The sequence below is a fragment of the Temnothorax longispinosus genome, chromosome 11, assembly GCF_030848805.1.
Source record: "Temnothorax longispinosus isolate EJ_2023e chromosome 11, Tlon_JGU_v1, whole genome shotgun sequence".
Taxonomy (NCBI): domain Eukaryota; kingdom Metazoa; phylum Arthropoda; class Insecta; order Hymenoptera; family Formicidae; genus Temnothorax; species Temnothorax longispinosus.
In genome coordinates, this window is record NC_092368.1 from 1,941,365 (window position 1) to 1,964,897 (window position 23,533).

Sequence of the window (23,533 nt, forward strand, 5' to 3'; positions counted from 1 at the left end):
AAGAAATTGACCAATCACAGTCAATTATTCTTCTCAAATTCAACTGTGATTGAACAATTTCTTAAGGCTTAGGGCTTAAAACACCTATTGTAGACGGGCACTAGGACGAACTTCAAACCATAATAAAGCATAAAAACCTGGCGTAAGTAATAAACAAAAAAAGAACAAAGTAAGTTATTCAAACATTTTTTATGTTGTAGATATTTAATAAATAAAATTTATGAAATATTTATCACTCTTATTGTGATGTGTTTTCGTAGCCTATTAGAAAATTATAGCTTTATCTAAATGATATATCTGTCGATTATATTTTGCTAAAAAGGTTTTTAATTAATGACAGTAACGTTTATTATATTGCTTATCTTTTATTTGAACAATATGTAACATCAGTATTCTGTACATAGTTGACACTATCAATATCTATTAACTCTTATAAGCCCTCTGTGTGTAATTATTTCGATTAAATTCCTCTTATTAAATGCGTAAAATATGTACATTCATTAAATAATTAAACTTTATTTAGAGATTAAAATCTTTTTGATTTTTTGACAACTTTTTAATTCTTATTATTTATTTTGTTATTATTGTTGAAAAATGGGAAACGCAAATCGGTATCTATGAGATTTTCTTCGATCCATTTGTCTGCCTTCGCATTTATTTCCGCAGTAAATATATTTTTCCAATTGGTGCCTCCTTTTCTCACAAAACTTTCCTCGGCGATGATCCCACAAGCTTTCAACTCAGAATAGTTGACCATCGGATTGTTCCGGAAATTCTTAATGTCCAGATAATCGACAACCTTGCTAACTTCTTCGTCAGTGTATGTCTTATTCAGAAATTTCGCTACTTTCTTAATTGCTTTCGGAAAATCCTAGAAAACGTTTAACTCAATTTTCTCTACATTCTCATATAAAAGTCAAAAAAGCAAGCAACAGGGTGTTAATTATTTAACAAAAAAAGTTATTATTTAATTAATATATGAGTTCAGTTTGAAATTTAAATATTTGAAGTAAAAAGATGAATTATAATCATATTATTTTCATTATTCAAAATATGTTACAGTATATCATAAAACATTTTTTTAACATTGTATGCACTAAATGGTTAAGATAAGAAAGAATAAAGAAAGAAAAACAGAAGAGTTTATTTCATACAACGTATCACTTTTAAAAATTAAAATAAAGAGATTATTTCATAAAATATTATATTGAATATGTGTTAAAAATGTATATTTGGTACATTGAGAGCAAAAATAAAATACTTACGTGTGTCATCTCCTCGTAAAACATGAATAGGAGATTTTTGTTATTTCTCAAGGCCCAGGCCTCTTTTAAATGTGCCCAATATGGACTCCAGGGAGCTTGAAGAACAAATTGTAAAGAACAAATTATATTAAGAATTTTTACCTTTTCCCCCCCCTCCCTCTCCTAAAGAAATAAATATAAAGCAAATGCATTTTTTGGTCAGAAATATAAGCAGATATACAAAATGCCTCAAAAGGAAAGATCAATGATTTTTTTTAGAAGTCATAATATATAGGTCATTCTAAAAAAAAGATTTACTCAGACATGCGTCATTCCGAATAGTTTGCAAGATGAAGCTATTCGAATTTGGAGACTAATACTTTTTTCCTTTCTTTTAATTGTACGTAATTTTGTTCATAAGATTAGAATAAAATTTGACGAAAGGAAAGTAGATACATAATGTGTTTTACTCATTTGTATATTAGTTGCTGTATAAATTGGTTAGAACGTTGTTGAAAGGCAACAAGTTCTAACTGCATAAATCAGGAGCCAATCGCTGAAATTAATGTTCTATAGCACAAGAATATAATTTTGAATTTTTTTTCTTAAGTTTTTTATTTTAAAGTCTTTTCTTTGTTAAATTTACTAGAATTTTAGTGTTTAAATTTTTGCTACATTGTGCGTGGATTCGGCATTTAAAATTTTGAACGTTCGACTTCATATTCATATTCAACTATTTCTAAAACCCTTATTATATTAATTTTCGTCTAAATTAAAAAAAAAATTTTATTTGTGATTTTAACATTGATTCTGCTATAAATTTTTTTATCTCTTGCTTCATATTTATATATTAACTCCTTAACAATGCTTATTATATATAACAAATCAATCGCCTAGACAAGACTTACAGGAAAAGTTTCGGCATCCGTAGAAGTGTTAAATAATACAAATATCTATGATAAGACACAGAGAGAAATGAAAAACACTTATTGCTTTCTCTAAACATCTTTTACTTACTCAAACTATTTTGAAAGTAATTCCAAAAGGTGGCAAAATCTCCGATATATCCTTGAGTCTTTATGGCACAATTAAGATGATACCAAGAGGTTGCAACGTCTTTCGGATTGCGAGCAACGTAGACGACCTTTCGAAAAAAGCGTCGCAAAGTCATAAAGACATTTATTATACTAATAAATTCCTCAATTTTCTACATTCAGTTATTACCTTGCAACCAACATCTAAAAGTCCAGGAAGCATGCTGAAAGGAAAGTGGCTCTTTATGAATCTAGGCGACGGCATTTTGGCAATAACTTCGTAACCGGGCTTGGCTATCTCCAGACATAGCTCTTGCTTCGCAATGTTCTCCTTATTCATTGACAAAAATTCACGAGTAACTTCAGGATGATTAAACATACTAAATTCAAGAAATGGAAACCTCTCTGTAAGTAGACGCTTTCTTGCCAAGTCAAAGTTCAAATTGTTAGCCAACAGCCAGATAAGCTCCGACGTCACAGTAGTTCCTAAAAATAACAAAAGTAGCAACAATTTCTTTTATCGCGTTTCAAAAAAAACAATTTATCTTTTCGCTCATTAAAACAATTCAAAATAAAATTCTAAAAGATTGAAATAAATAGAATACATTAGCGTAGATTTAATTAAGAAACATTTAAAAATAATTTTTAAAAAGTTGAAGAATTAATTAAATGATTTTGAAGAAAATTAGGATAAAACGTTTGAAAAATAATTAAAACGTTAATTAAAAGACGCCTAAAAAGTTAGGACGTTAAATAAAAAATAAGCCCGATTAAATTTGAATATCTTCGTAATGTTTTTATGTAATTTAAATCTTCATGTTTTATCGTTCGCGTCTATAGAATATTAATTGTCACGCTAGAAATATCTACGTGTCAAGAAATCACTATTGACAATCAATATACTGACCTGATCTGGGATGTGACAAAATCCACGTATCATCCGGCCTGGCTTCGAAATTATAGAAGCCGGCACCCTGTTCAATATATCTAAACGGGAAAAAGTATTTCTTTGGACCAACGAGCACAAAGCCAGTCCTCTCGCCCTTAAACAGCTTCAGCATCTCCCTCGTCTTCTCTTCCGGCAGAAGCTCGTACTTCGGGGGTTCTCGGGCCATCTTCGTCACTTATTCCTTTCCCAACTGATCGTCGATCGTTCAAAACTCGACAGTTAGCTGATTGTTATGATTTGCAGTCGCGATCAGTTATAAGAGACGGAGAGCCTCGATGATCACCAGCTTGACACGCGCGAGCAAATCTCCGAATGAGAACTTCGCGCGTGAATTGATGCGGTGTGGGGGACTTTCCTTTTCCACCGGCGGCTTCTCTGAATTCTCAATGACTTCTCATTATTTCACGGTCACTTGATGTTTCTCAGTTTGGTAGTAGATTATTTGCTCAAATATTAATTGCAACAACGTTTACATTAAACTCGTGTTTTGTCCGTAGAGTTTGTTGATATAATCTGATAGTAGATTGTCGACAGAAATCGAGCAGAATCTGTAATTTCGTAGACATTTAAATGGAATACATTATTTAAATATGGTTGCAAGAATTTAGGTCAATCGGTCAATCGGTCAATCGGTCATAACTTTCTCCAAATTACCGTATTTTCTTCTTCCTTCCTGAAAAACGTAACGATTCTAGGTAGAACATGATAAAACTCATAATGACGTTATCACGACTTTATTCATCGCTTAAAAATCACTTTAACGTCACTTTGACCTCATCATAACTGTTTTGCTTGGGATCTTGCTAATCTCAATTAAAAGGCGTTTAGAAGAAAATCAATTCTTATATTTCACATTTCTTAAATTTAATAAATTGTTTAAGATATCGGAAGTATATTTCAAGAATATTAGATAGAAATAATGTAAAATAATAATTACGGAAACTTTGGAAGGGCGCTTTGCACCACTGTCCTACGACCGATTGACTATCTCACAGATGTTCTAAACGAAGATACGCTCCTCAGCGTCAAAGGACACGGGTTTCTTAACAAAACTTAATTCTTTTAGTGAGACCTATCTCCCCCTAAAGTACGTCCCATAAATCCCATTACACCCTCTGTATATAATAACTATTATAGAGATCGGATTTTTATGTAACTGCATATTTTTTTAGCACTGAATGCATATTCAGTGATTATTCACTGATATCAGTGTAAATGTAAATATAAATGTAAAGTATGCCATTTCAGTGACTTTTTACTGATTTAGATTTAGAGAGTGCGCATTACATGACTTAGTCGAGTTTTTCTTTCCGTATATACGTTTCTACGAATTATTTCTTTCTAATTATTTTTTATTATCAACTTCTGCAGAGGTTCAACATATACAGAAAGAAAAACTTGACTAAGTCATGTAATGCGCACTCTCTAAATCCAAATCAGTGAAAAGTCACTGAAATGGCATACTTTACATTTACATTTAGGGGAAACCGAGACACCATGAGCCACGGGGTACCATGGGTCATTGACTGTTTAAGGTAATCCAGAATGTTTAGGTTGATTCAACTAGTATCATGTGACAGTTATTTCGTTGCCCATACTTCGTATCTAGGTGGCAGTCATCAAAGTCCGTAGTCTTGAGACGCATGTGACACAAATGGTTTTCGTGATGCGTAAATAACTTTTTAACCATTTAGAAATGTTTCAATGTTGTTTTTGTAGTAAAATATACACGTACTTGAAAGTAGGTGTAACTTTCTAGCATCTTTTGTTATTTTACTGCACTACAGATAATCATGTATTAATTATTTTTTTGATTACGCGCGTTTCACCGTTTTCTATATTAAGTGTATTCGGGGCACCATGGGTCACACACGCCACCAAGGTTGATGATAAATAAATAGGTTGATGATATATGTTATGTTTGATTCAAGAAAACATGTCAAAAAAGTTAGTTTTTCTAATTTAAAAAAAATTACGTAACGTTACTCACGTATGAGTGATAATTTATTATAGATTTTCTCCATTTTTAAATATATTTCCATTAAATTTGTAGGCTATTTTTAATATAATTTGTAGAATTTTGAATCTTCTATTCAAAGTTTTATGCTGTTTTTGATATATTAAAAAAAATGTCTAGTTATATATAAATGTGAGATACATATAAGACCCCGAAATATAGGATGGCAGTTTTACAGTTTTGTTTTATAAGAATTGTTATTAGATTTGTTTTATTCATTTATCAATTTTAGTCATAATTTTTAATAAAATTCTTAAGCTACTATACAGAACGTTCAAAAAACATTAGATTTTTAAAAATTTTATTTCTTAGAACTTGGAACATTTTTTCATCTAAGAGCTAAAAAATTCCATATTGTATAATAGTAATTAACGGACTTTATAAGTTATTTTTTTAGGGTAGAGATCAATATAAATAAGAGATCACATGCTGTAATAAAAATTATTCTGTGTGTTTTGTATTAATTATTTTGCCTTGGAGAAAAAATTATACAAATTTTATATTCTGCAACAGCTTACATTACCAATTTTTGTAAAAAGTTTTGTACTTCTAATGTATACATATATATGTGTGTATGTATTATTAAGTATACTTAAGACAAAGTAAAGTAACAATAAGAAATATGAAATTATAGGTAGGATATGTTTGTAACCTACAAAAAAATACAATGTTTTTGTATTTATGTACAGTAAATATTTTAAATTCTTATACTAACACTTCTATTATAGCGATTTATAATATAATTATTATAACAAACATTGGATAGAACAAGAAAATCCCTGCGATTAATGCAAATCATAGTGACATTAAAAATATCTTAACAAATAAGTAACTCACTGGCTACCATCAAATTTTTTTATTCTTTTTTTAAAATAAATTTTGTTTTTCAATTTTTGAGTTTTGGAAACCATGTCTGATTGTTTATAGATATAAATACGAAAATCTGATATTTAATCTATTAAACCCTTGAGATATGAATATTTAAATAATTTTTTGATATTTTAATTCTTTTGTTAATATAATTATGCTATGCATATTAAAAGTTAAATAATCTTTTTCTTAGTAACTACTGATATTTCCATAAGATTAAATATTATTTTTAACGATTTATAAATAATTATTAGTGTACAAAATAACGTTACAAATATGGCAATTGATAAAATCGCTATAACGTCCATTTCGTATTTTTGATACCAAGGTTCATGAGCGATACTGCTACGAAGATGAGGAGCACTTTTATGACGAATGACGAATTCAATCCACCAAATTACATGCTCCAAAGGATCATAAGGTTTATCTTCATTTAGTGCTTTAACTTCGAGCATTCTTTTTTTATATCTAGAGAAAATTAATAATTTTCTATAAAAAGATCATGAAGAAAAGTAGTATATATCTTATATGAAAGAAAATGCATTACTTTACAATTGCATTTTGATTATAATTATATGAGAATTTTGTATGTGTAAGATATAATGTTGCGTATAAAATTAGACATTTCTTTAAAATAATTAGATTTCTACAAAAATAATTAGTGACATATAACACAAGAGAATGCTTATGTAAAAAAAATGATTACCTTTTATCGGTCAATATATCTATTATGGATGCGTTCAAATTTTCTCTTGATATATCCAGAATATTTAAACGTTTTGCAACTCCTAAAGATACCATTTTGTTAACTTGAATGTACTGATCACCTACTATTGGTAATCCTAAAAGTGGTACTGTATAATAAACGGCTTCTTCTGTACTTTGAAGTCCACCTTGATATATAAATAATTTAATGTTTGGATGAGCTGCAAAATGAAAGACGGAGCGAAATGGCTATAATGAAGAGATACGTATAAACATATATTTTTATTAATCTGATTAAATTATGGCACTGTACATTTACCGAGAATGCTCTGTTGAGGAACCCATTTAGCGGTATAGATATTGTCAGTTTTATTTGACAATTCGCTGTCATATTTCCATACAATTTTGTATGGCAAGCTTGCAAATACATCTCGAAATGCGTTTCGTACATGCTCCGGAAATATTGATGTCATGACATTTGTGCCTAGACTCATATAGATAAATCCATTCGGTGCATCTGCTATAAATTCTTTCAAGTCCTGAAACAAAATAATTATTTGATTTATATACATACATTTGAGAAGAAAAAATATATTGTGCATATGGAAATTGATTTTAAATATAAAGCAAATAAAATGTATAATTTTTTAAACAACGAATTTTTAAGAATGTACATAGTTTGAAACGTTTGAAAGCAATGATTACCTTCGGTAAAGCCGCGGGTTTTTTTGAAATATGAAAATTTCCAAATACTAAAATATTAGGCATTGTCGGTCTAACAAACGAGAGAGTTTCTTGTTGACTGTGGAAAACAAGACTCATGTTTCTTTCCATATCTCTTATGTCTGGTATATTATTTTTTCCGAGATATTTTTCTGCTATCGCTTGCTGTTTAGGGTAAAAATAATTTATTGAGCAATATATGTGATACCACTGACGAATAAAATTTTTTATCCTCCGCCACAATGACAGATTTAAACCGGTGTCATCTTCCATTTCCCAATTCGAAGGATGTGATGACAGAACAGGTGCACCGAGTAGATAATAAAGTGTATTACGCAATCCAAATGATGACACACCTGTAAATAAATTATAGAATAAGTTGTGTAAACGTGACTAATTTAAACAAGATTTGAGTTTAGAAAATTGTGTAAATAATATCGTTACAAACATATACGCACATGTCAAAATACATGAAAAATAATCAGGCTAATTTTCAGGTTTATATTTTATATAACTTTTATGTTTCTTTGGATTATATAATGATGATGGACAGAGAATAAGAAATATCTTGACATTAAACCATGTGGATAATGACATTATATTTTTTAACTAATTTTATGGACATAAAACTTATTTAAATAGAATATAAATAAGTAAAGTAAATAAGTTAAATAATATGGGATTTAATAAGTGTACGAAGGTACAGGATATTAAAAATTTTTAAGTTGAAATAATTTATGGCTTTCTTCAATGTTTTCGCTAATATAAAATGAATTTTAAATAAAACATTTGTAAAATAATTTCATATATATCATTATTCTTACCTATGAGAGGTGCATTAAATCTATGCGCCAAGGCATAGAAGCTAGGTATTTTTACAGTTTCTACAATTACTAAGTCGAATTTTTTATCACTATCCGGTGCATACATCTTACGTACTTTTGGATGCTTAAAAGTGTTTTCTGCTATATCTCCACTCAAAGCCCATAGTAGTGTGCGTGATGTACTTAACCACGTATGAGTCCCCGCTATAACGTTTTTGGCGAAATTTAATTTTATTATGTGGTAGTTAGATTGGAGGTTGATTTCTGTCAAATTGGTTAAACTAGGATCATTGATCGGATCTGTTGTTATAAGGACGACTTCGTGTCCTCTTTGGCTCAAAGCGATCCATAATGATTGATAACAAATTTGGTGACTGTAGGATGGTATTGGAACAATCACCAAGATCCTTGCAGTTTTTACTGGTGCCGCAATGTGTAAAAAGCTTATCCAAAATATCGTTTCAGCAATCGGTTTCATTTTACTGTCAATAATAAGCAGAGCATAGTAAACTTAATTATCATCAATGATAATTCAATAAAATATTCGTTCTTATTTGTATAATTGTTCTATTTTTTTATTCGTATAAAGTTCACATATTTCTTTATTAATAATGATATAATGATTTGTACGCACGAAATATTTATTGCAATTAAATTTTGAGCAATATTGCAATGCGCTTATTTTCAAAAGTGTATATTTGATATAGCAAATAATCCATTCCGCAAATAGGTTTTTTCTTTTGCTGCACTAGACTGCACTAAAACTTCTCTTCTTGCTTTTGCCAAATATCAATCATATACCTATTTCACTATAAGTACAGAGTTCACTTGAGTACAGAGTAGTGTACACTAGTTTAGCTAAAAAGCAGATCTTATTTGTTTCCCCAAAATAGATGAAATAATTAATTATTGGTACGAAGTTTTTCTTATCTATCAAGTACGTATCAATTACGTACAATAAAAATAGAGGCAAGAAAAATTTACTCACGACCTCCAATTTTTAAAAAGTGCTCGTAAATATCACATGCGATGTTTTTGAAGCGAGCTATTTCGTACACCCGACTAACACGATAGGAGCAACGTACACTATGAAGAATATTCCACTCAATCTATTAAGTGATATAAACTTTGTGACAAGTTACCCGTGTGACTTTTAGTCCCGGTTTCCCCTAGCTTTAAAAGAGAACTTATTATCTTACCATAGTATGCTCCCCACTACATTTATGTGGAGCAATATTGAAAGATAACAATTCTGAATAATATTTTTTAATAAAATTCTTAAAATTTATGCTTTCATAAAACGTTTGAAACCAGTGACATGTGTCACATTGCTATCAGTAATACTATATATGAATATGTATCAAGTGCGCACTGAAACGAGAACGTAACTTCTGATATATATTCTCCCGATACGTATTTCTGATATGTCGTATTAAACATAATTTTGATAACAATTTGCATTATACGAAATATTTAAATAGATATGTATCTATATATATAAAAATTTGTAAAGACAAATATTACATGCGTGAGAATTTGATATATTCAATATATTGATTGCAATACTAATTATATATGTAAAGAAATCACACGTTCACTTTGGATCTCACGTCATTTTCAGATGAAATCTGAATATCTCACTGAATATCTAAAGTAAGATTCGTGATTCGGTTCGCGGTTCGGTTCGCGATTCGGTTTATAACTACTAAATATTGTTTGCCTATTCATTAATAAATAATTGATTAATCGAGTCATCGATGGGTTTTTAAACTTCTGTTGTTTCGTGTTTCTACATTATACTATCGAAGTCCAGAATTTGCTGATTGTGAGATATAATCGCGACAATTGTTAAAACGCGATTAACATAAAATTCTTGATGATTAATTCTGTTTTCTATCTGTATAATTGCTGTATAATTCTTGGACGAATAAATTAATTACGCGTATCACTGAGAAATTAAAAGCAAAATTATTAAGTTAAATTTAATTAAGATTCTATTAACGAACGTGGTTGTTTATTTTTTTTTCTATATTAACGCGCTCTTATTAACGATCGTAATGATTCGTAATCGACCGTAACGTTATAATTGTCTGCTGGCGCTGTTAATCAGCCGGCATTGAAGGAGTTTGTCTCCTTCTCATTCTCTGGCTGACATTTATAAATTAATTTTATAGAATTATTCCTTGGTATATTCTTTATATACAATGCACAAATAAACACTGCACAAATTTAAATAATAAAATAGTTTCATTTACATCGTCATCTTAATTTACTCTACATCACATATACATAGGCGGCGCGTCGGAAAATGCAACACACGAAAAAGGCCGGGATGGCCTCTGATGGCCTCTCTCAGGTTTCTCTCTGCTTCCTCTTCCGTGACAGAAATGTTTGACAGTTACCGTGAAATAGGTGCGTCCTCGCTTACGAAGTCCACGTTTTAATCACTGATCTAGTTTTAATAGACAGGTAGTGAATTTTGTTGTCCGCATCCGACGATAAAAATCGCCATCGCGTTTTCCCCCTAAATAATTGAGATATATTCATTTGAACAGTTTCTGACGTTCGAAACGACAATTACTTTAAAATATACACGAATTAATATATTAGTGAAATAATAACCGAGTCGAGATAGAGAAAATAGTATATATTATTTTTTTATCACCATTTTCAAGAATTAATCCTCTGAGCTTTGACTTATATTTATTATAAGAATGTTATATTAATTAATGTATTTATAATATGTATTATTATTATTAACATATTATTAAGTTGATCGCCTTTATAAACACACGTCGAGAAACTTTAAACTTAATTAATATTTTATTTTTAATACAGTATTGTTGCATTTGTTTTTATATTCGCACTTTGAGTTTGTATGGTTCCCGATGAACATTTCAGTTCGTCAGAGAGAAGCAATTTGATACTCATTCAGACACGTGGCTCTAACCCAAAAATTAAATTCAAGGTGTACACACCCCGTGAAAGCTACAAATATTGTATATTTGCATTTTTTCATTAAATCATCAAGAGATCCTTTGAATTAAAGAGCCGAGATTATTAAAGGTTACTTATTTGGATGCAGAGAAATATGGCCACGATATTTTCGTCGAGTGAAGTCTCCTTGAGGTGGAACAACTTTTCCAGCAACTTGACTTCTGGCTTTTTTTCTCACTTGAGCGAGAATGATCTGGTCGACGTAACAATCGCCGTCGAGGGACGTTTGTTGGCTGCCCATAAGCTGGTTCTCTCTGTGTGCAGTCCTTATTTTAAGAACATATTCAAGGTATGACTCGCTGTCGTTGTATTATTATGACTGTTCCGTAAATAAAATTGTATTTAGGTAACAGCTCAACTTGCTTCGCAGGAGAATCCCTGCCAACATCCGGTGATAATACTGAAAGATGTAAAGTACGAGGAGATAACGTCTCTGCTGAAGTTCATGTATCAAGGAGAGGTGAACGTGAAACAGGACGACCTGCCTACTTTACTGAAGGTGGCGAAGATGCTGCAGATAAGCGGATTAGTGGGTTGCGAGGAACAAATCATACCAATGTTAAATGATTACGTCAATATATCACATCCGCACGATTCTAAGGATATAACTGCCCTGTCCGACGGTCCGAGCGAGCAAGGAAGCGTGAGCAAAGCTGCGGACAAGTCCGCGCACTCTCACAGGATAGCCAAGAGGAACACTAGAACGAGAAAGAAACGCATGGCCGAGGATGATTACGACTCGGTCAAGAAATTAAGGAATGAATCAAATGTTGACAAAGACGACGATATCTGTCTCTTATCAGATACCAATGAAAGAGATGCGAATGATTCTAACAGTGAAAAGGATATCAGACACAACGAGACCACTGAGGCTATTAATAATAGTGAAGAAATAATTGAGTTGTCTAATGAACAAAATTTGGAAAGAAATTCGTTACTACAATCAGGTATATGGTATTTTGTTGCGTTATTCGTTAGATATTAATTTGCTGGTTGTGTGATATTGTATTGAATCAATCGCTTGATCGTTGCTCTCGCGAAACGAATCTTAATAAAAAGAAAATTGATGGAAACTTGCAGCTGTGGAGCCAGTAATCTACCGACTGTCCGCCAGAGGTAAGCCGCAACTGGTTCACGAAGGATACGTGTACAACATGACCTCTCGTACCAAAGCGAATAACAGCTCGCACTATCGTTGCGCGATGCAGCATCGCGGTTGCCGCGGCAAGTGCTCGGTGATCGCCGAGACGTTCATGCCAACAGGGGTGCACCAACACAATCATCCACCGAGTTATCAGTCGGAGTACGATTACAGGATGAAGAAAGGCTTAGATACCGATAACGTATAAGGATTGTTTCACGATGCATTTCAAGATGTCTTGTATCCGGATATATGCATCTTATAGTCTTTATATACATATATCGATACCCAGCAATTGGAACAGACAATACGTTTAGTTGGTAAAAAATTAATAGCACTCACGTTTCAACGATCTAAATTTAAATTTAAAAACATTTTTGCATAATATATATACATCTCACATGTATAATCGTTGCTAATCGATTCCATAATATAGCATAATGTAACATCTGTAATAAAATCTGTGAAGAGAGATGTAAGTTTAGATATCTTCAATCTAGATCTTAACTATATCTCTTCATTGATCAGCCGAGCAAGGCAGAAGAAGATTAGATTTCCTTAATTTAAAATATCTCGAGATCAGATATTGGCTATTCCAATTGCAAAGAATTCATTGCCGGCCAAATATAGAATCTAGCATTTTGTAAATGGCTCGATTCTATAATTTGACGGTGCCCAACGCTGCTGTTCAGTGAAATCGACTTATCGTGAAATTCGCATTTGACTGAACCTTTTAAGAGTTTTTATTATTATCATTATAGTGTTGAAACCGCTCTCAAGGCTTCATATGATACTTTTATACACGAGAATAATGATTCTTTAAGATTTAATTATACCTTACCATGAAGAATCTATTCTTCATGTACCTTACTATGCTTTCATGCAACTAAAATCACGGTAATTTTGTACGTAATGTAGTTATGATTAAGCATTTTCTGAGATCTTGGGACATTCCAGTTAAAACTCTTGATTTAGTCCTGCATTTACGATGTTAGAATTTAAAAAATCTTATTTATTCTCGCGATATACATAGAGATAAATCAGTTTTCCTTTTCTGACACTTTGATTCTCTATTTTATTATTGGAAAACTATTTTAAATATAATAGCTTTCCAATTTTCTTTTTCATTACTGTTTCCTATTTAATAATACAGTCTTCCAATTTCAAAACAGCCTTCTGCTCCTTCCTTTTATTTGCACGGTCTCTTCACGAAAAATTCCTTTCGGAATAATTTATCTGCTCGTTTAGGTAATGCAACTATTGCAATATAAATAACGTTATTAATATAAATATTATAAACGAATTGCGAATTTCACTGGACAGTCATGTGTGCATACGTAAAAGCCAAAACAAAAGCTGTGAATTAAACGAACGTGTTTGACGTTAGACGTTAAAGTACAAACGTTGGCCTAATTTTAAAGAGGGTTGAAATTCATCGCGCATTATACAGACATTCCGCGACCAATGTATAGAATAGAGCCCAACGATTAATATAAATAAGTATGTAACTGTTCAAACAAAGCCAATCGCTAAACGTAAGTTTTCATTCCCAAACAAAGATGTAACTGTAAGATACGATAGATTTAAATGCAACTGTGATGCGCGTCGATACATCAACTTCCACAATTTAATAAATAGCAAATAATTTATTTATATCGTTGAATAATATAATCGATATATAATACCGATTAATCGTAATCTGGTTTGAATCCATTTGCACTGGAAGGAGAACGACTGAATTTTCAAACATCAATATACATAAGTATTACATTCATTACATTATTCGATTTTTATCCATCACCTGAATGCGTATTTTGACGTTATTCGTTATCATCGTTTCCACGAAGGCACCTGTTCACTTTATCTTTTACTTGATTCTTTTACTAAATTCTTACGCGGAAGTGGAAGATTTAAAAAACTGAGCGTGCTATAGTATTATCGTTATAATTGTAAAAAAGGTCATTTACATTAGCATAACAAAAATCATTTACATTAACAAAGATAGATAAAAAACGAACGTCGAGATACGTAGGAACAGTTTTATTCCTATATAAGTCGATAAAGTTAATAATAATTAATAAATTCATGTGATCTTAAATGAATACACATAATTACATTTAACTTCCTAATAATAATTTAGCGTTGCCCCTTCGACTTATATAGGAATAAATCCACAAATATTACTGAATAAAAAAAGCGTCTCGATTTTTCTAGACGTGTAAAGAACATTGCAGTCTGCTGAGATTGTTCGGAAATGCAAAGAGGCAAAGACGAAATCTTTCTCCCAATTTGCTATTTTTCCCTAGTCCTATGAAATTATTTTTCCGTTTTGTACATTTTCATAAAACTTTCGAGAGCAGTCTCGTTCCACACTTAATACTTATCCTACGTACATGCCGAACCCACCGCACAATCTCGATGTGTGCTGGATATTGAGAAAAAAATCTTAACGTTCTTTCTCTTCCCGGTGTTTCTTGAATTTACTACCCGTCCCCTGGTTAAATCAATAATTGTCATTCAATGGAATTTTCTTATTGCACAGCAACGACGAATTTTCATTGGTGTCGCTTCGCCATTTTCCTCTCTAACTTGCGCATCTTCTTTTCGGTCATCTCAGCTTGTTCCTGTGGCTGAGCGAAGAACCAAGGAGCCAAAATCTGCTTCCAGAGCATCCAGCACCCTCTCAATGGTACCTGTAGGGATTTCCAAAATACCCAAACATGACAAACATTCCATGTATACGCAGGCTTTTTGTAACGTTAAATAAAGAGAATATGTAAGAGAGAATTGCCAAGATGCTTACCAAAAGCCACAATAACCAGAAATAGTTCGAAATGAGGGACAGGATTTGTACTCCGGACGTCAGTATAATTAAATCTTTGACGTGTCTGTGAACAGAACGATGATACTTCGATCAATGAACAACGGAAGACGACAACAGCGATAAAAGGATTATCTATTGCAACCAACGCTCACTCCGCTATGCCACCTTCCATGTTGAGATCGACCCCGGGGTCCAGGAGCTGACCGGATTCCGAGTACGTGGCGCGAGCCATGTACGACATAAATTGATAGCTGCCTATATACACAATTGCGGAGAATACCGTTAGACTCTGTAACGATAACGCACATCGTTAAGGGATTTCGTGGCTGCGGTGCCCTGTCCATTGGACACGAGACTTACTATTGTCAGCACGGTGAACTCGAACAGAAGCATTGTCACGGCAAAGTGAATTCCCATTGCCCCTAGGGCCATGTAGACGTAGAAGCTCAGCGTGGAGACATTCTCCTCCTTTATCTGCTTCGCTCCCTTGGTCAACACCTTACCCTTCTTCGTCTGCACAAAATACCAGATACAAGTCAGATACTCAGACACAACACTGTATATTTTACTGGTCTACAGGCGATTGCTGATTTTGTTTATTATTTTTAAATTAATTCCTGCTTATTCATAGTTGAGTGGCTTGAATAACAATTTGGAGCGTTCCTTATGGAAATGTCGATTAATTAAGAATAAACGTTTATTGTAAGAAAAACATAAGATACAGGGACTCACCGACATCTTGCTCGCACTTCCTGTCGAAAGGGTTGCTTTAGCTCGACATGAAAATGATAACATGTAAATGTTATTAGAACCGACGACGAGAGAAGTGCCTAATGACAAGTGGCTAAGCTAACCTGACGTCGCGCCGTGTCGCGTACACGTGAGAGTTGATTATCACGCTTTCGACGCGCGCTAGATCGATCATCGAGATCGAGTTAAGTATCGAGCGGTAGCGCGCAAGAAATTTTAAAATTATCATTTTTTTATAAATTTTGTCATAAATCATTTTTATCCACCACTCTTTTACAATAAAGCTTTTACAACTGTAGAATTTTGCTGTTATATTGCTCTTTGCAACAAATTGATGAATTGATATAAATTGTTTTTAATGTTTTAAGTTCGTTTTCTTCGTTCTAGCCTACCTGCTCCTAGCTTTATTGAGTTTGTTATTGAAATTAATTATGAAAGCTAGAAACTATGCCAAGATATAAACGTGTGAATATTTTAATACAATATATGGAGCATGTTGAAATTATGAAACAATTATGAACGCCAAATAAGCACGAATACAATTATTACGAACGAGAATATGAAGAATCGCAAGTGTGAACAATTTTCTTCAGTATTTTGATGATTAATATTAATATAAGAATAATTATTGAATGTTATATATATTAATAAAATCATTATTTTATTTATAGCAATTATTACTAAGAATGATCTAATTATATATCCGAATTGCCTATTCAATTGCTTATTTTTTCGACATTACAAACGTCAATTATTATGATAATTAAACAACGAGCTTGTCGAAAGTATATAATAATAATATAAATACTTACAATTAAAGTAAAATTCGTAAATCTCTCGAGAATTTCTGAAAAGTCTCGAGAGATCTGTGACAAAGAATTATTTTATTTGATATTGATATATATAATTATGCGATCATATATATATATATATATATATATATATATATATATATATATATATATATATATATATATATAGATTCATGCAACTATACGGAAGTTTAGCTATACGATAAAGCTGACGCTTTAATCATCCAGTTTCGAGCATGAGGATAGCCGGAAAAGGAACTCAGATAAAACCGCAACATCGTCGGGTTTCCCAAATAAGTTATATATACTAGTTCGTAGTGTTAAACGTGTTAAACGCTCCTCTACCGCGACCTTCTCTGGACCTAAAATAATAAATTATTTTAAATTATTTACGTCGCTGAGAAAAAATAGGTGCATTCATGTGGTTTCAGTTCGGACGATCGGAGGGTTTTCCCTCGCAATACCCCGAGTATCATACTCCGGCGACGGTGGACGTGACCGAGACCATATTGATCATGGTTTTCGTGATCATCGCGATTTCCTACATTAGCATCATACCGGGCTATCGGAAGAGGCAAGTAAGTACAGAGCTTCAGCTTTAGACTATTAGACTTTTTACTAAGACTTAACACCACGTACGTTCTGAGGAATGTGAATATCTTTCAGATGCTTTTAAAACCTGTCCTTTCTCACGTTGTGCGTTATTGGAGTTGTCTGAAATAATAAAAACAATTTCTTTAAACACTCTTTAATATACTTGTCTAAGTTCATAGACACACCGTAGACGTATATCATATCAAAAAATTATACCACGCACAAACTATATTTTACTTATATTTTTATTTCAGAATAATCTCATAAAATAAAATTTTAAAATATAGAATATAGAAAAATTATGTATATGTAAATATAAATTACTTAAAAAATTCTTACAATTAATTTTAATTTTAACTTGAAACTTGTATTGATTGCATTCTCTGATCTCAACTTACTTCACTTGTACACTATAAACTCCTTAAACTTCTCATACTAATGAAATGATTTTTGTATCGTACAGAGCATCTACATGACTATAAAGATCGGCTTCAGCATTACCATTGGGTGCTTGTTAATAGGTATAAATATTTTAAAACAAAATTTTTTTTCGGTATCTGTTCTATATTATCAGATATATTAATTCACCTGTATGTCGAACGTTATGAATTTGCAGTAGAAAATTTCGGTCAAGAATGGGAATACGGCAGCACGAGAAGCAAAACGCCCTATCGGGCCGGCATAGGTCACGAAATCGATGCTCATATGGCAGTCAAAATTGGGCTCAGATCGGTGAACGTCACACTGAAAGGTAATTTAAAAGAATGAGTCGAAAATAGAGATACATTTGCACATATATATCTACAAAAATTCATTGGATGATTTTCAAGGAGAAATACGATTTTATCCAAAATAAGTTTAATCCTCTTTTTAACTCGCTGATTTGCCGAAGTGTGATGCATAATTTGCATAAATAAAGAATTTCTTTCTCAGCCAAACCGGAAGAAGGCACGCCGCTCGCAAAAGAAACGATCAATTACAACGAAAGGTTTCCCTGGACGTGGGATCAAGGCATAATCGGTTTTGGGCCCTACGGTAATATTTGCTGCGAATCATTACTTCATCACGCTTGGTCAGAGCATTTAAATAATATTAATGAACTTCCTGTAGCTGGACTGCTGCAGAGGACCTTCCGTGAAGGCCAACGAAAGGGTTTGCCCATTCCAATTTTATGGATCGTCGAGTATTTCGTTATCGATGGGGAGGGCATTCGATTTGGGAGATTTTATCGAACCGCCGGGTGGTATTGTCACATCTTGTTGTGGTCAGTACAGAAGATATAAGCAAAAATAAAAGTAGAAAGAAAAAATTTAAGTTTCATGTTATATAAAAATGTTGTATCTATTTTTTGAAGATCGACTTCTCGACTGATACTATAAATATTTACTCTGTAAATAGAAAAAAACTATTGTTTTCAACAATGAACATGGTCTATCGTGAAAATTCTGAACTGTTCGCAGGACTGCCTTCGCCTGCTGGATACTGGCTAACATATTCCTGCAGTCAGTGAGCCGGTACGCTGCTTATCTAATCGGTTTGATCGGCGGCTTACAATTGTTAACTTGTCTCGTGTGGGTCTGCGTGCACAATCCAACTCCGCTTGTGATTCCCTTCGAGGATGGCGTCATTAGGATGACATTGGGCCTGCATTTCTGGATGACTTGCGGATGTGGTGATTAATTGTTACTTAAATTGACCGGATTCACGTGTAGATCTCATTTGACAGCTTCAGTTTGGCGAATATTGAGCCCTTCGGACGCTGATTTTTTAATTTATCCATTATACTTTTGATATTCTCGACTCTTGGGATCCTCTTATTCTTTCATTTAATATTCTTAATTACTGTCTTTTTCCTATTTGTAAATTATTGATTTTAATAAAATTAATTATTAATTTGAACAGAAATAAGACTGTATTTACTCACTTTATTTTTTTCCAAACAAAGTTCAATTTAGCACATTGATAACATTATTTCTACGACATATTTGACATCCGCGTTATCTTCAATGTATTTCTTTTCAGGTCTGTTTTGCGTTCTTTTGGCGATTATAATGATATTTATGGACTTGCGTCATCCTAATACATTATCTACGCTTTTGCAAATAGACCCTCTCGGCCAGTACGACGAATGTATAATGCGTAAGCAATTGTACCTTCTAATAGTTTCTACCAAAATGTCACAGAAGCGTTTTACTTCTAGGTCCTTTAAAAAAGTAAACGTTTGTCTTAATCGACAGGAAGCTGTCAAGTGGACGATATGCTGCGTAGTAAGGTACACATGAATGACTCGATGGAAATGACTTCGCTTTCTTCACAAGACAAAAACACGGGAATGGTGACGAAAATCATAAAAAAAATGTTTCCAGGATAAAGAGATTGACAACTTAATTAAAAAATATAACGGTTGCAGGTAGTGCTAAAGAGACGATCGACCATAAAAAACGTGCAAAAGAAGTCGCTTTTCCGCGCGCCAATTCCCATGAAGATGGAAATCTACGACGACGTGGTGGTTTACGAAAACCAGGAGATCGCAGGGTACGCTCGCTTACTAAAAAAAAAAACCTAGCAATAATTCAGATTACATTCTTCAAGAGAATACATTTTGCTCGTGATTTATAGGTCGTATGTGTTATACCCGTATTTTTATTGTTTATCGATTTTTATACAATCCTGGGCAAAAGTACTGCAATACTTTTAATGTATTGTAATAAATCAGATCAATTAATTATTTAAACTAACAGGCACACTGAACTCCTATAAATCGGTTACAATAGTTATTGAAACACAATTATTAATACTTAAAACATTGGTACTACTTTTATCTCGCAAACCGTTTAGCTTAATATAACTAATAGTTAAAGATGCTTTTGACCAAGCTTGTCCAATTGAGAGATCACGATGGATTGTTTTCCTAGGTCGTCTAAGAACGCGGCTAAAATGGAAGTGCGCAACGAGAAAGCGGAAAATGAAGAGAAAAATGTCAAGCCACCGCCGATTCCAAGAAAGAAGAAAAAGAAGGTCAATTCCTAAACACGCCAGTCTACGGTAAATTTCGATCAACGCGCATGGATCGCCACTCCGAAAGAATCTTGATGTAAATGCCATGTATCCGTGTATTTTTTACTATACCAATACATAGCGATAAAGACAGGTAGCTTATCGAATTCAACGAGATGCTTGAAAAACTGTGTCGGTTGTGAGCGGAGTCTTCGTCTAGCTTTCCGACTCTGTTTTCTCCTTGCTGTCGTTCTCCGATGTGGATCTACCTTTGTCGTCCGACTGCTTGGACTCCGACTTGTCGCTGGACCGTTTTTCCTTGCTGGATTTCTTCTCGCTTCTGCTACTCTCCTTTTCGGGCCTCTCCCGATCGCTGTCGCTCCTCTTACCGTTGTCCGACTTGTCCTTGCTACGCCTATCCCGATCTTTATCCTTGGACTTGTCCGAGGCGTACTTGGACTTGGACGATCTGGACTTGGATTTGGAACGCGAACGTCTGGACCTGGATGTAGAGCCCTTGCTTCGTGAACGTGAACGACTGCGACGGCGCGGTGATCTCTTCTTCCGTTCCTTTGATCTGGATGGTGATCGACGCGACCTTCGATGAGATAAAAAATGATTAATGCGTATAAAAATATAATGATCTCTTTGCATATGGTCTTCAATCGCATCTTGAATATATATATTTTTCAATACTGAAACATTTTTCTATGCTATATTTCACTTTTTTTAGAATTTGTAAGCTGAGCATAAGGATTTGCAATATATAAGAGTATAACATGAGGGCTGACAAAGATAGAAGATCGTTCAGCTATACCTCGACCTTCTCGATCTGCTACGGGAACGGTGGCGACTGCGCGAGCTGCTGCGTCGTCTCGATGGCGAGTTGCGCGACCTGCGCTCCTTCGATCGAGACCGTTTGGAGCGCGAGCGCGATCGACGCCGATGGCGGGAGCGCGAGCGTCGGTGGCGCGAACGCGAGCGTTTACGTGATCTCGAGCGTCGACTGCGTCCGCGGGATCGCGACCTGGACTTACGGCTGCGCGAGCCGCTTCTGCTCCGCTTATCCTTGGAAAGCATGCCGATCATCGGGTCGATTGCCGCGGAGATGAGATTGTGCGCCTCTTTCACCCGCGACATTGCCTCCTCAATCTCCTTCTGCGCAGCCTCGTTGCTCTTCGCCTCCGGCTTCGCGATCGCCTGCGTCGAGTGGTACAGCTTCATCGGACGTTCCGCCAACTGTTTTCCATTCAGCAGCAATGCCGCGACCACGGCGGCCTGTTCCGACAGTTCCACCAGCGCATAATGCTCGGCGTCCGAGTCCCTGCTGCACATACGCAGGTACTTGATCTCCACGTTGTTATTGCTGAAGAAGTCCAGCAGTTGTTCAGGGCTCACCGACGAATCCAAATTCGCCACCACGAGCGTCCGACGAATCTCTTCGATACGTCTGCTATCCAGATGACCCGGCAGGTGCGGATAGGCTGGTAGCCCATTCGCCTCTAGCTTGGGATCCATCGTGGTGATGACGTGATTTGGAGGAATACCCTCGATAGCATTCACTACGTTCGGTGGCAGCTTTGGTTCTGACGGATAGAGGCCTGAAAGAATTTGAAGACAGATCAGATCTATGCTAAAAATAGGTAAAACGTTTTATATAGGAACAAGCATGTTTTCTATTTAGAGATCAATATACATATATCTCAGCGTAATAGCATAAACAAAATGGCGTAACATGTTGGACATTAATGATATATTGATTCTCAATATTAGTCTGTAATTTGAGTAGGATAATGAATTATTAAAAGATTAGGCTCGTTTTATATAAAGCAATATGAGAGAACAATGGACCAACAATACGAGCTAAATACAAACTATTATATTACTACAAAGTTTAATTCATAAATAGAATGGATATAAAGTAAATGTTTCGACCTTCCTAAGCCTTCCTCAGTACTAAATTGAAACATACAAAAATAAGTTTAACTATTAATCATGATTGAATTGGTCTACCGTAATATTTTCAATGAATACAACAAGAATAATAAGTAACACATTTTAAATTAAATAAAAATTGAAACATAACAACAGATACATTGCACGAACATGAGGCTAAGACACGCGAGAGGCTAAAACCAGGGCAAGAAACATGGTTTTCATTTCATAAAATTATAAATTATTAAAACAACTAAATTCGACCCATTGAGTTAGATATCTAGTCATTGAGTTAAAATAAATTGTGAGTTTTAAGACAGTGAAATTGCTGAAGATTAACAGTGGCGTGCGGTCCGGTAAACTGCATTCTTACCTGGCACAACTGTGCCATTGTTGGTCAGCTCCAGGGCACGCTGCTCGTCCGGGATGTCTCCGTTCTGGTAGGGGATCACTATCAGGGCCCGGTCGATGAAGACGGTGTTGGTCATGTGCTGGGCCACGGAGACGCAGCCCTGGTCGTGAAACTTGATATAGCATATGCGCGACTGCACGGGCACGGCGACATCCCGGATGGTAGGGTACAACCTAATGTCCTCGATTTTGCCCAGATACCCGAAGAGCGTCTGCATTTGGTCCTTGGTGGCCTGGGGCGCGATGTTCGTCACCTGGACCACCTTCGTCGAGCCGACCGCCATTCCGCCGGCCGAGGAACACCGCGACTTCGCACGCGAATGAGGTTATAGAGGTTACGTTGCGCTTCCGCGGACTTCAATGCGGCAGGCTGAAGCTCATCTCTCTCTCTCTTTTTCTTATCGCTCGCTTATCGAACCTCACCCTCACCTCACCGCCGCCCTGGAACAAGAGGTCGTTTCGAAAAAAACTAGCTTCTCTCACAGGCGAAAACACTTTACGGTCCGAACCTTCCCGTTCCTCCGATCGGCGTTGTTGCGGCACTTGCGGCAACAAACTGAAGTCGGCCGCGTTTCTGGACGATGCCGGATGCACGATGCACTTGCAGCGTCCCGTTATTTGATTGGCTGTTTCAAATCTCTCTCGATATATCGCCGCTCATTCAAATTTCAACCAAAAAAATTTTAAATTAAAAAGTGTATTGCAA

At 34.4% G+C, this 23,533-nt stretch overlaps 6 protein-coding genes across 14 annotated transcripts; 2 read left to right on the forward strand and 4 right to left on the reverse strand.

The window, feature by feature from the left end:
* Positions 1-345: 345 nt before the first annotated feature.
* Positions 346-3,571, reverse strand: LOC139822002 (sulfotransferase 1E1). The gene is made up of 5 exons (XM_071793507.1): positions 3,186-3,571; positions 2,469-2,764; positions 2,262-2,388; positions 1,266-1,360; positions 346-871 (listed from the first exon to the last, which is right to left on the reverse strand). Exons 1-5 carry the CDS (start codon positions 3,391-3,393, stop codon positions 557-559), a joined length of 1,041 nt encoding a protein of 346 aa, XP_071649608.1. The 5' UTR covers positions 3,394-3,571; the 3' UTR covers positions 346-556.
* Positions 3,572-5,663: 2,092 nt separating this feature from the next.
* LOC139821752 (UDP-glucosyltransferase 2-like) lies at positions 5,664-9,551 on the reverse strand. 4 transcript variants are annotated; one of them, XM_071793052.1, is made up of 6 exons: positions 9,355-9,551; positions 8,367-9,175; positions 7,525-7,898; positions 7,139-7,358; positions 6,821-7,040; positions 5,664-6,582 (listed from the first exon to the last, which is right to left on the reverse strand). In XM_071793052.1, the coding sequence occupies exons 2-6, from the start codon at positions 8,842-8,844 to the stop codon at positions 6,288-6,290; spliced, it is 1,587 nt and encodes a 528-aa protein (XP_071649153.1). In that variant the 5' UTR covers positions 8,845-9,175; positions 9,355-9,551; the 3' UTR covers positions 5,664-6,287. The 4 variants fall into 4 exon arrangements, with proteins under 4 accessions (XP_071649153.1, XP_071649152.1, XP_071649154.1 ...); XM_071793051.1 differs by having other exon boundaries at positions 8,367-9,224; XM_071793053.1 differs by having other exon boundaries at positions 8,367-8,848; positions 9,355-9,550.
* Positions 9,552-10,733: 1,182 nt separating this feature from the next.
* LOC139822379 (uncharacterized) lies at positions 10,734-14,153 on the forward strand. 5 transcript variants are annotated; one of them, XM_071794029.1, is made up of 4 exons: positions 10,734-10,835; positions 11,452-11,652; positions 11,734-12,310; positions 12,444-14,153. In XM_071794029.1, the coding sequence occupies exons 2-4, from the start codon at positions 11,458-11,460 to the stop codon at positions 12,710-12,712; spliced, it is 1,041 nt and encodes a 346-aa protein (XP_071650130.1). In that variant the 5' UTR covers positions 10,734-10,835; positions 11,452-11,457; the 3' UTR covers positions 12,713-14,153. The 5 variants fall into 5 exon arrangements, with proteins under 5 accessions (XP_071650130.1, XP_071650131.1, XP_071650133.1 ...); XM_071794030.1 differs by lacking the exon at positions 10,734-10,835 and adding an exon at positions 10,842-11,009; XM_071794032.1 differs by lacking the exon at positions 10,734-10,835 and having other exon boundaries at positions 11,028-11,652; positions 11,734-11,892; positions 11,965-12,310.
* LOC139822383 (transmembrane protein 208) lies at positions 14,131-16,202 on the reverse strand. The gene is made up of 5 exons (XM_071794038.1): positions 16,061-16,202; positions 15,689-15,841; positions 15,481-15,617; positions 15,308-15,392; positions 14,131-15,197 (listed from the first exon to the last, which is right to left on the reverse strand). Exons 1-5 carry the CDS (start codon positions 16,121-16,123, stop codon positions 15,060-15,062), a joined length of 576 nt encoding a protein of 191 aa, XP_071650139.1. The 5' UTR covers positions 16,124-16,202; the 3' UTR covers positions 14,131-15,059.
* An 841-nt stretch (positions 16,203-17,043) lies between these two features.
* Positions 17,044-20,634, forward strand: LOC139822378 (dual oxidase maturation factor 1-like). Its single transcript, XM_071794027.1, has 10 exons — positions 17,044-17,468; positions 17,948-18,005; positions 18,101-18,235; positions 18,418-18,519; positions 18,595-18,748; positions 18,945-19,156; positions 19,507-19,623; positions 19,722-19,819; positions 19,895-20,019; positions 20,400-20,634. Exons 1-10 carry the CDS (start codon positions 17,310-17,312, stop codon positions 20,512-20,514), a joined length of 1,275 nt encoding a protein of 424 aa, XP_071650128.1. The 5' UTR covers positions 17,044-17,309; the 3' UTR covers positions 20,515-20,634.
* On the reverse strand, positions 18,090-23,493 carry Srp54 (splicing regulatory protein 54). Of its 2 annotated transcripts, none has more exons than XM_071794026.1 (4): positions 22,790-23,467; positions 21,299-22,082; positions 20,751-21,079; positions 18,090-18,228 (listed from the first exon to the last, which is right to left on the reverse strand). In XM_071794026.1, the coding sequence occupies exons 1-4, from the start codon at positions 23,109-23,111 to the stop codon at positions 18,224-18,226; spliced, it is 1,440 nt and encodes a 479-aa protein (XP_071650127.1). In that variant the 5' UTR covers positions 23,112-23,467; the 3' UTR covers positions 18,090-18,223. The 2 variants fall into 2 exon arrangements, with proteins under 2 accessions (XP_071650127.1, XP_071650126.1); XM_071794025.1 differs by lacking the exon at positions 18,090-18,228 and having other exon boundaries at positions 19,390-21,079; positions 22,790-23,268; positions 23,337-23,493.
* Positions 23,494-23,533: the final 40 nt, after the last annotated feature.

Bases quoted from the DNA above. Each gene is read 5' to 3' on its own strand.
- LOC139822002 (XM_071793507.1), bottom strand. From the start codon at position 3,393: ATGGCCCGAGAACCCCCGAAGTACGAGCTTCTGCCGGAAGAGAAGACG. The intron at 2,765-3,185 runs GTCAGTATATTG...TGTTATTTTTAG, and splicing joins TTTGTCACATCCCAGATCAG to GAACTACTGTGACGTCGGAG. The intron at 2,389-2,468 runs GTAATAACTGAA...TTTTTTCGAAAG, and splicing joins TTTTAGATGTTGGTTGCAAG to GTCGTCTACGTTGCTCGCAA.
- LOC139821752 (XM_071793052.1), bottom strand. From the start codon at position 8,844: ATGAAACCGATTGCTGAAACGATATTTTGGATAAGCTTTTTACACATT. The intron at 7,899-8,366 runs GTAAGAATAATG...ATTTATTTACAG, and splicing joins ATTTAATGCACCTCTCATAG to GTGTGTCATCATTTGGATTG. The intron at 7,359-7,524 runs GTAATCATTGCT...ATTTTGTTTCAG, and splicing joins AACCCGCGGCTTTACCGAAG to GACTTGAAAGAATTTATAGC.
- LOC139822379 (XM_071794028.1), top strand. From the start codon at position 11,446: ATGCAGAGAAATATGGCCACGATATTTTCGTCGAGTGAAGTCTCCTTG. The intron at 11,653-11,733 runs GTATGACTCGCT...CTTGCTTCGCAG, and splicing joins ATTTTAAGAACATATTCAAG to GAGAATCCCTGCCAACATCC. The intron at 12,311-12,443 runs GTATATGGTATT...GGAAACTTGCAG, and splicing joins AAATTCGTTACTACAATCAG to CTGTGGAGCCAGTAATCTAC.
- LOC139822383 (XM_071794038.1), bottom strand. From the start codon at position 16,123: ATGTTATCATTTTCATGTCGAGCTAAAGCAACCCTTTCGACAGGAAGT. The intron at 15,842-16,060 runs GTGAGTCCCTGT...TATTTTGTGCAG, and splicing joins GAAGTGCGAGCAAGATGTCG to ACGAAGAAGGGTAAGGTGTT. The intron at 15,618-15,688 runs GTAAGTCTCGTG...TTATCGTTACAG, and splicing joins AGTTCACCGTGCTGACAATA to AGTCTAACGGTATTCTCCGC.
- LOC139822378 (XM_071794027.1), top strand. From the start codon at position 17,310: ATGTGGTTTCAGTTCGGACGATCGGAGGGTTTTCCCTCGCAATACCCC. The intron at 18,749-18,944 runs GTCAGTACAGAA...AACTGTTCGCAG, and splicing joins TATTGTCACATCTTGTTGTG to GACTGCCTTCGCCTGCTGGA. The intron at 19,624-19,721 runs GTAAGCAATTGT...CTTAATCGACAG, and splicing joins GTACGACGAATGTATAATGC to GAAGCTGTCAAGTGGACGAT.
- Srp54 (XM_071794025.1), bottom strand. From the start codon at position 23,111: ATGGCGGTCGGCTCGACGAAGGTGGTCCAGGTGACGAACATCGCGCCC. The intron at 22,083-22,789 runs GTAAGAATGCAG...AAATTCTTTCAG, and splicing joins CAATGGCACAGTTGTGCCAG to GCCTCTATCCGTCAGAACCA. The intron at 21,080-21,298 runs GTATAGCTGAAC...ATCTCATCGAAG, and splicing joins AGCAGATCGAGAAGGTCGAG to GTCGCGTCGATCACCATCCA.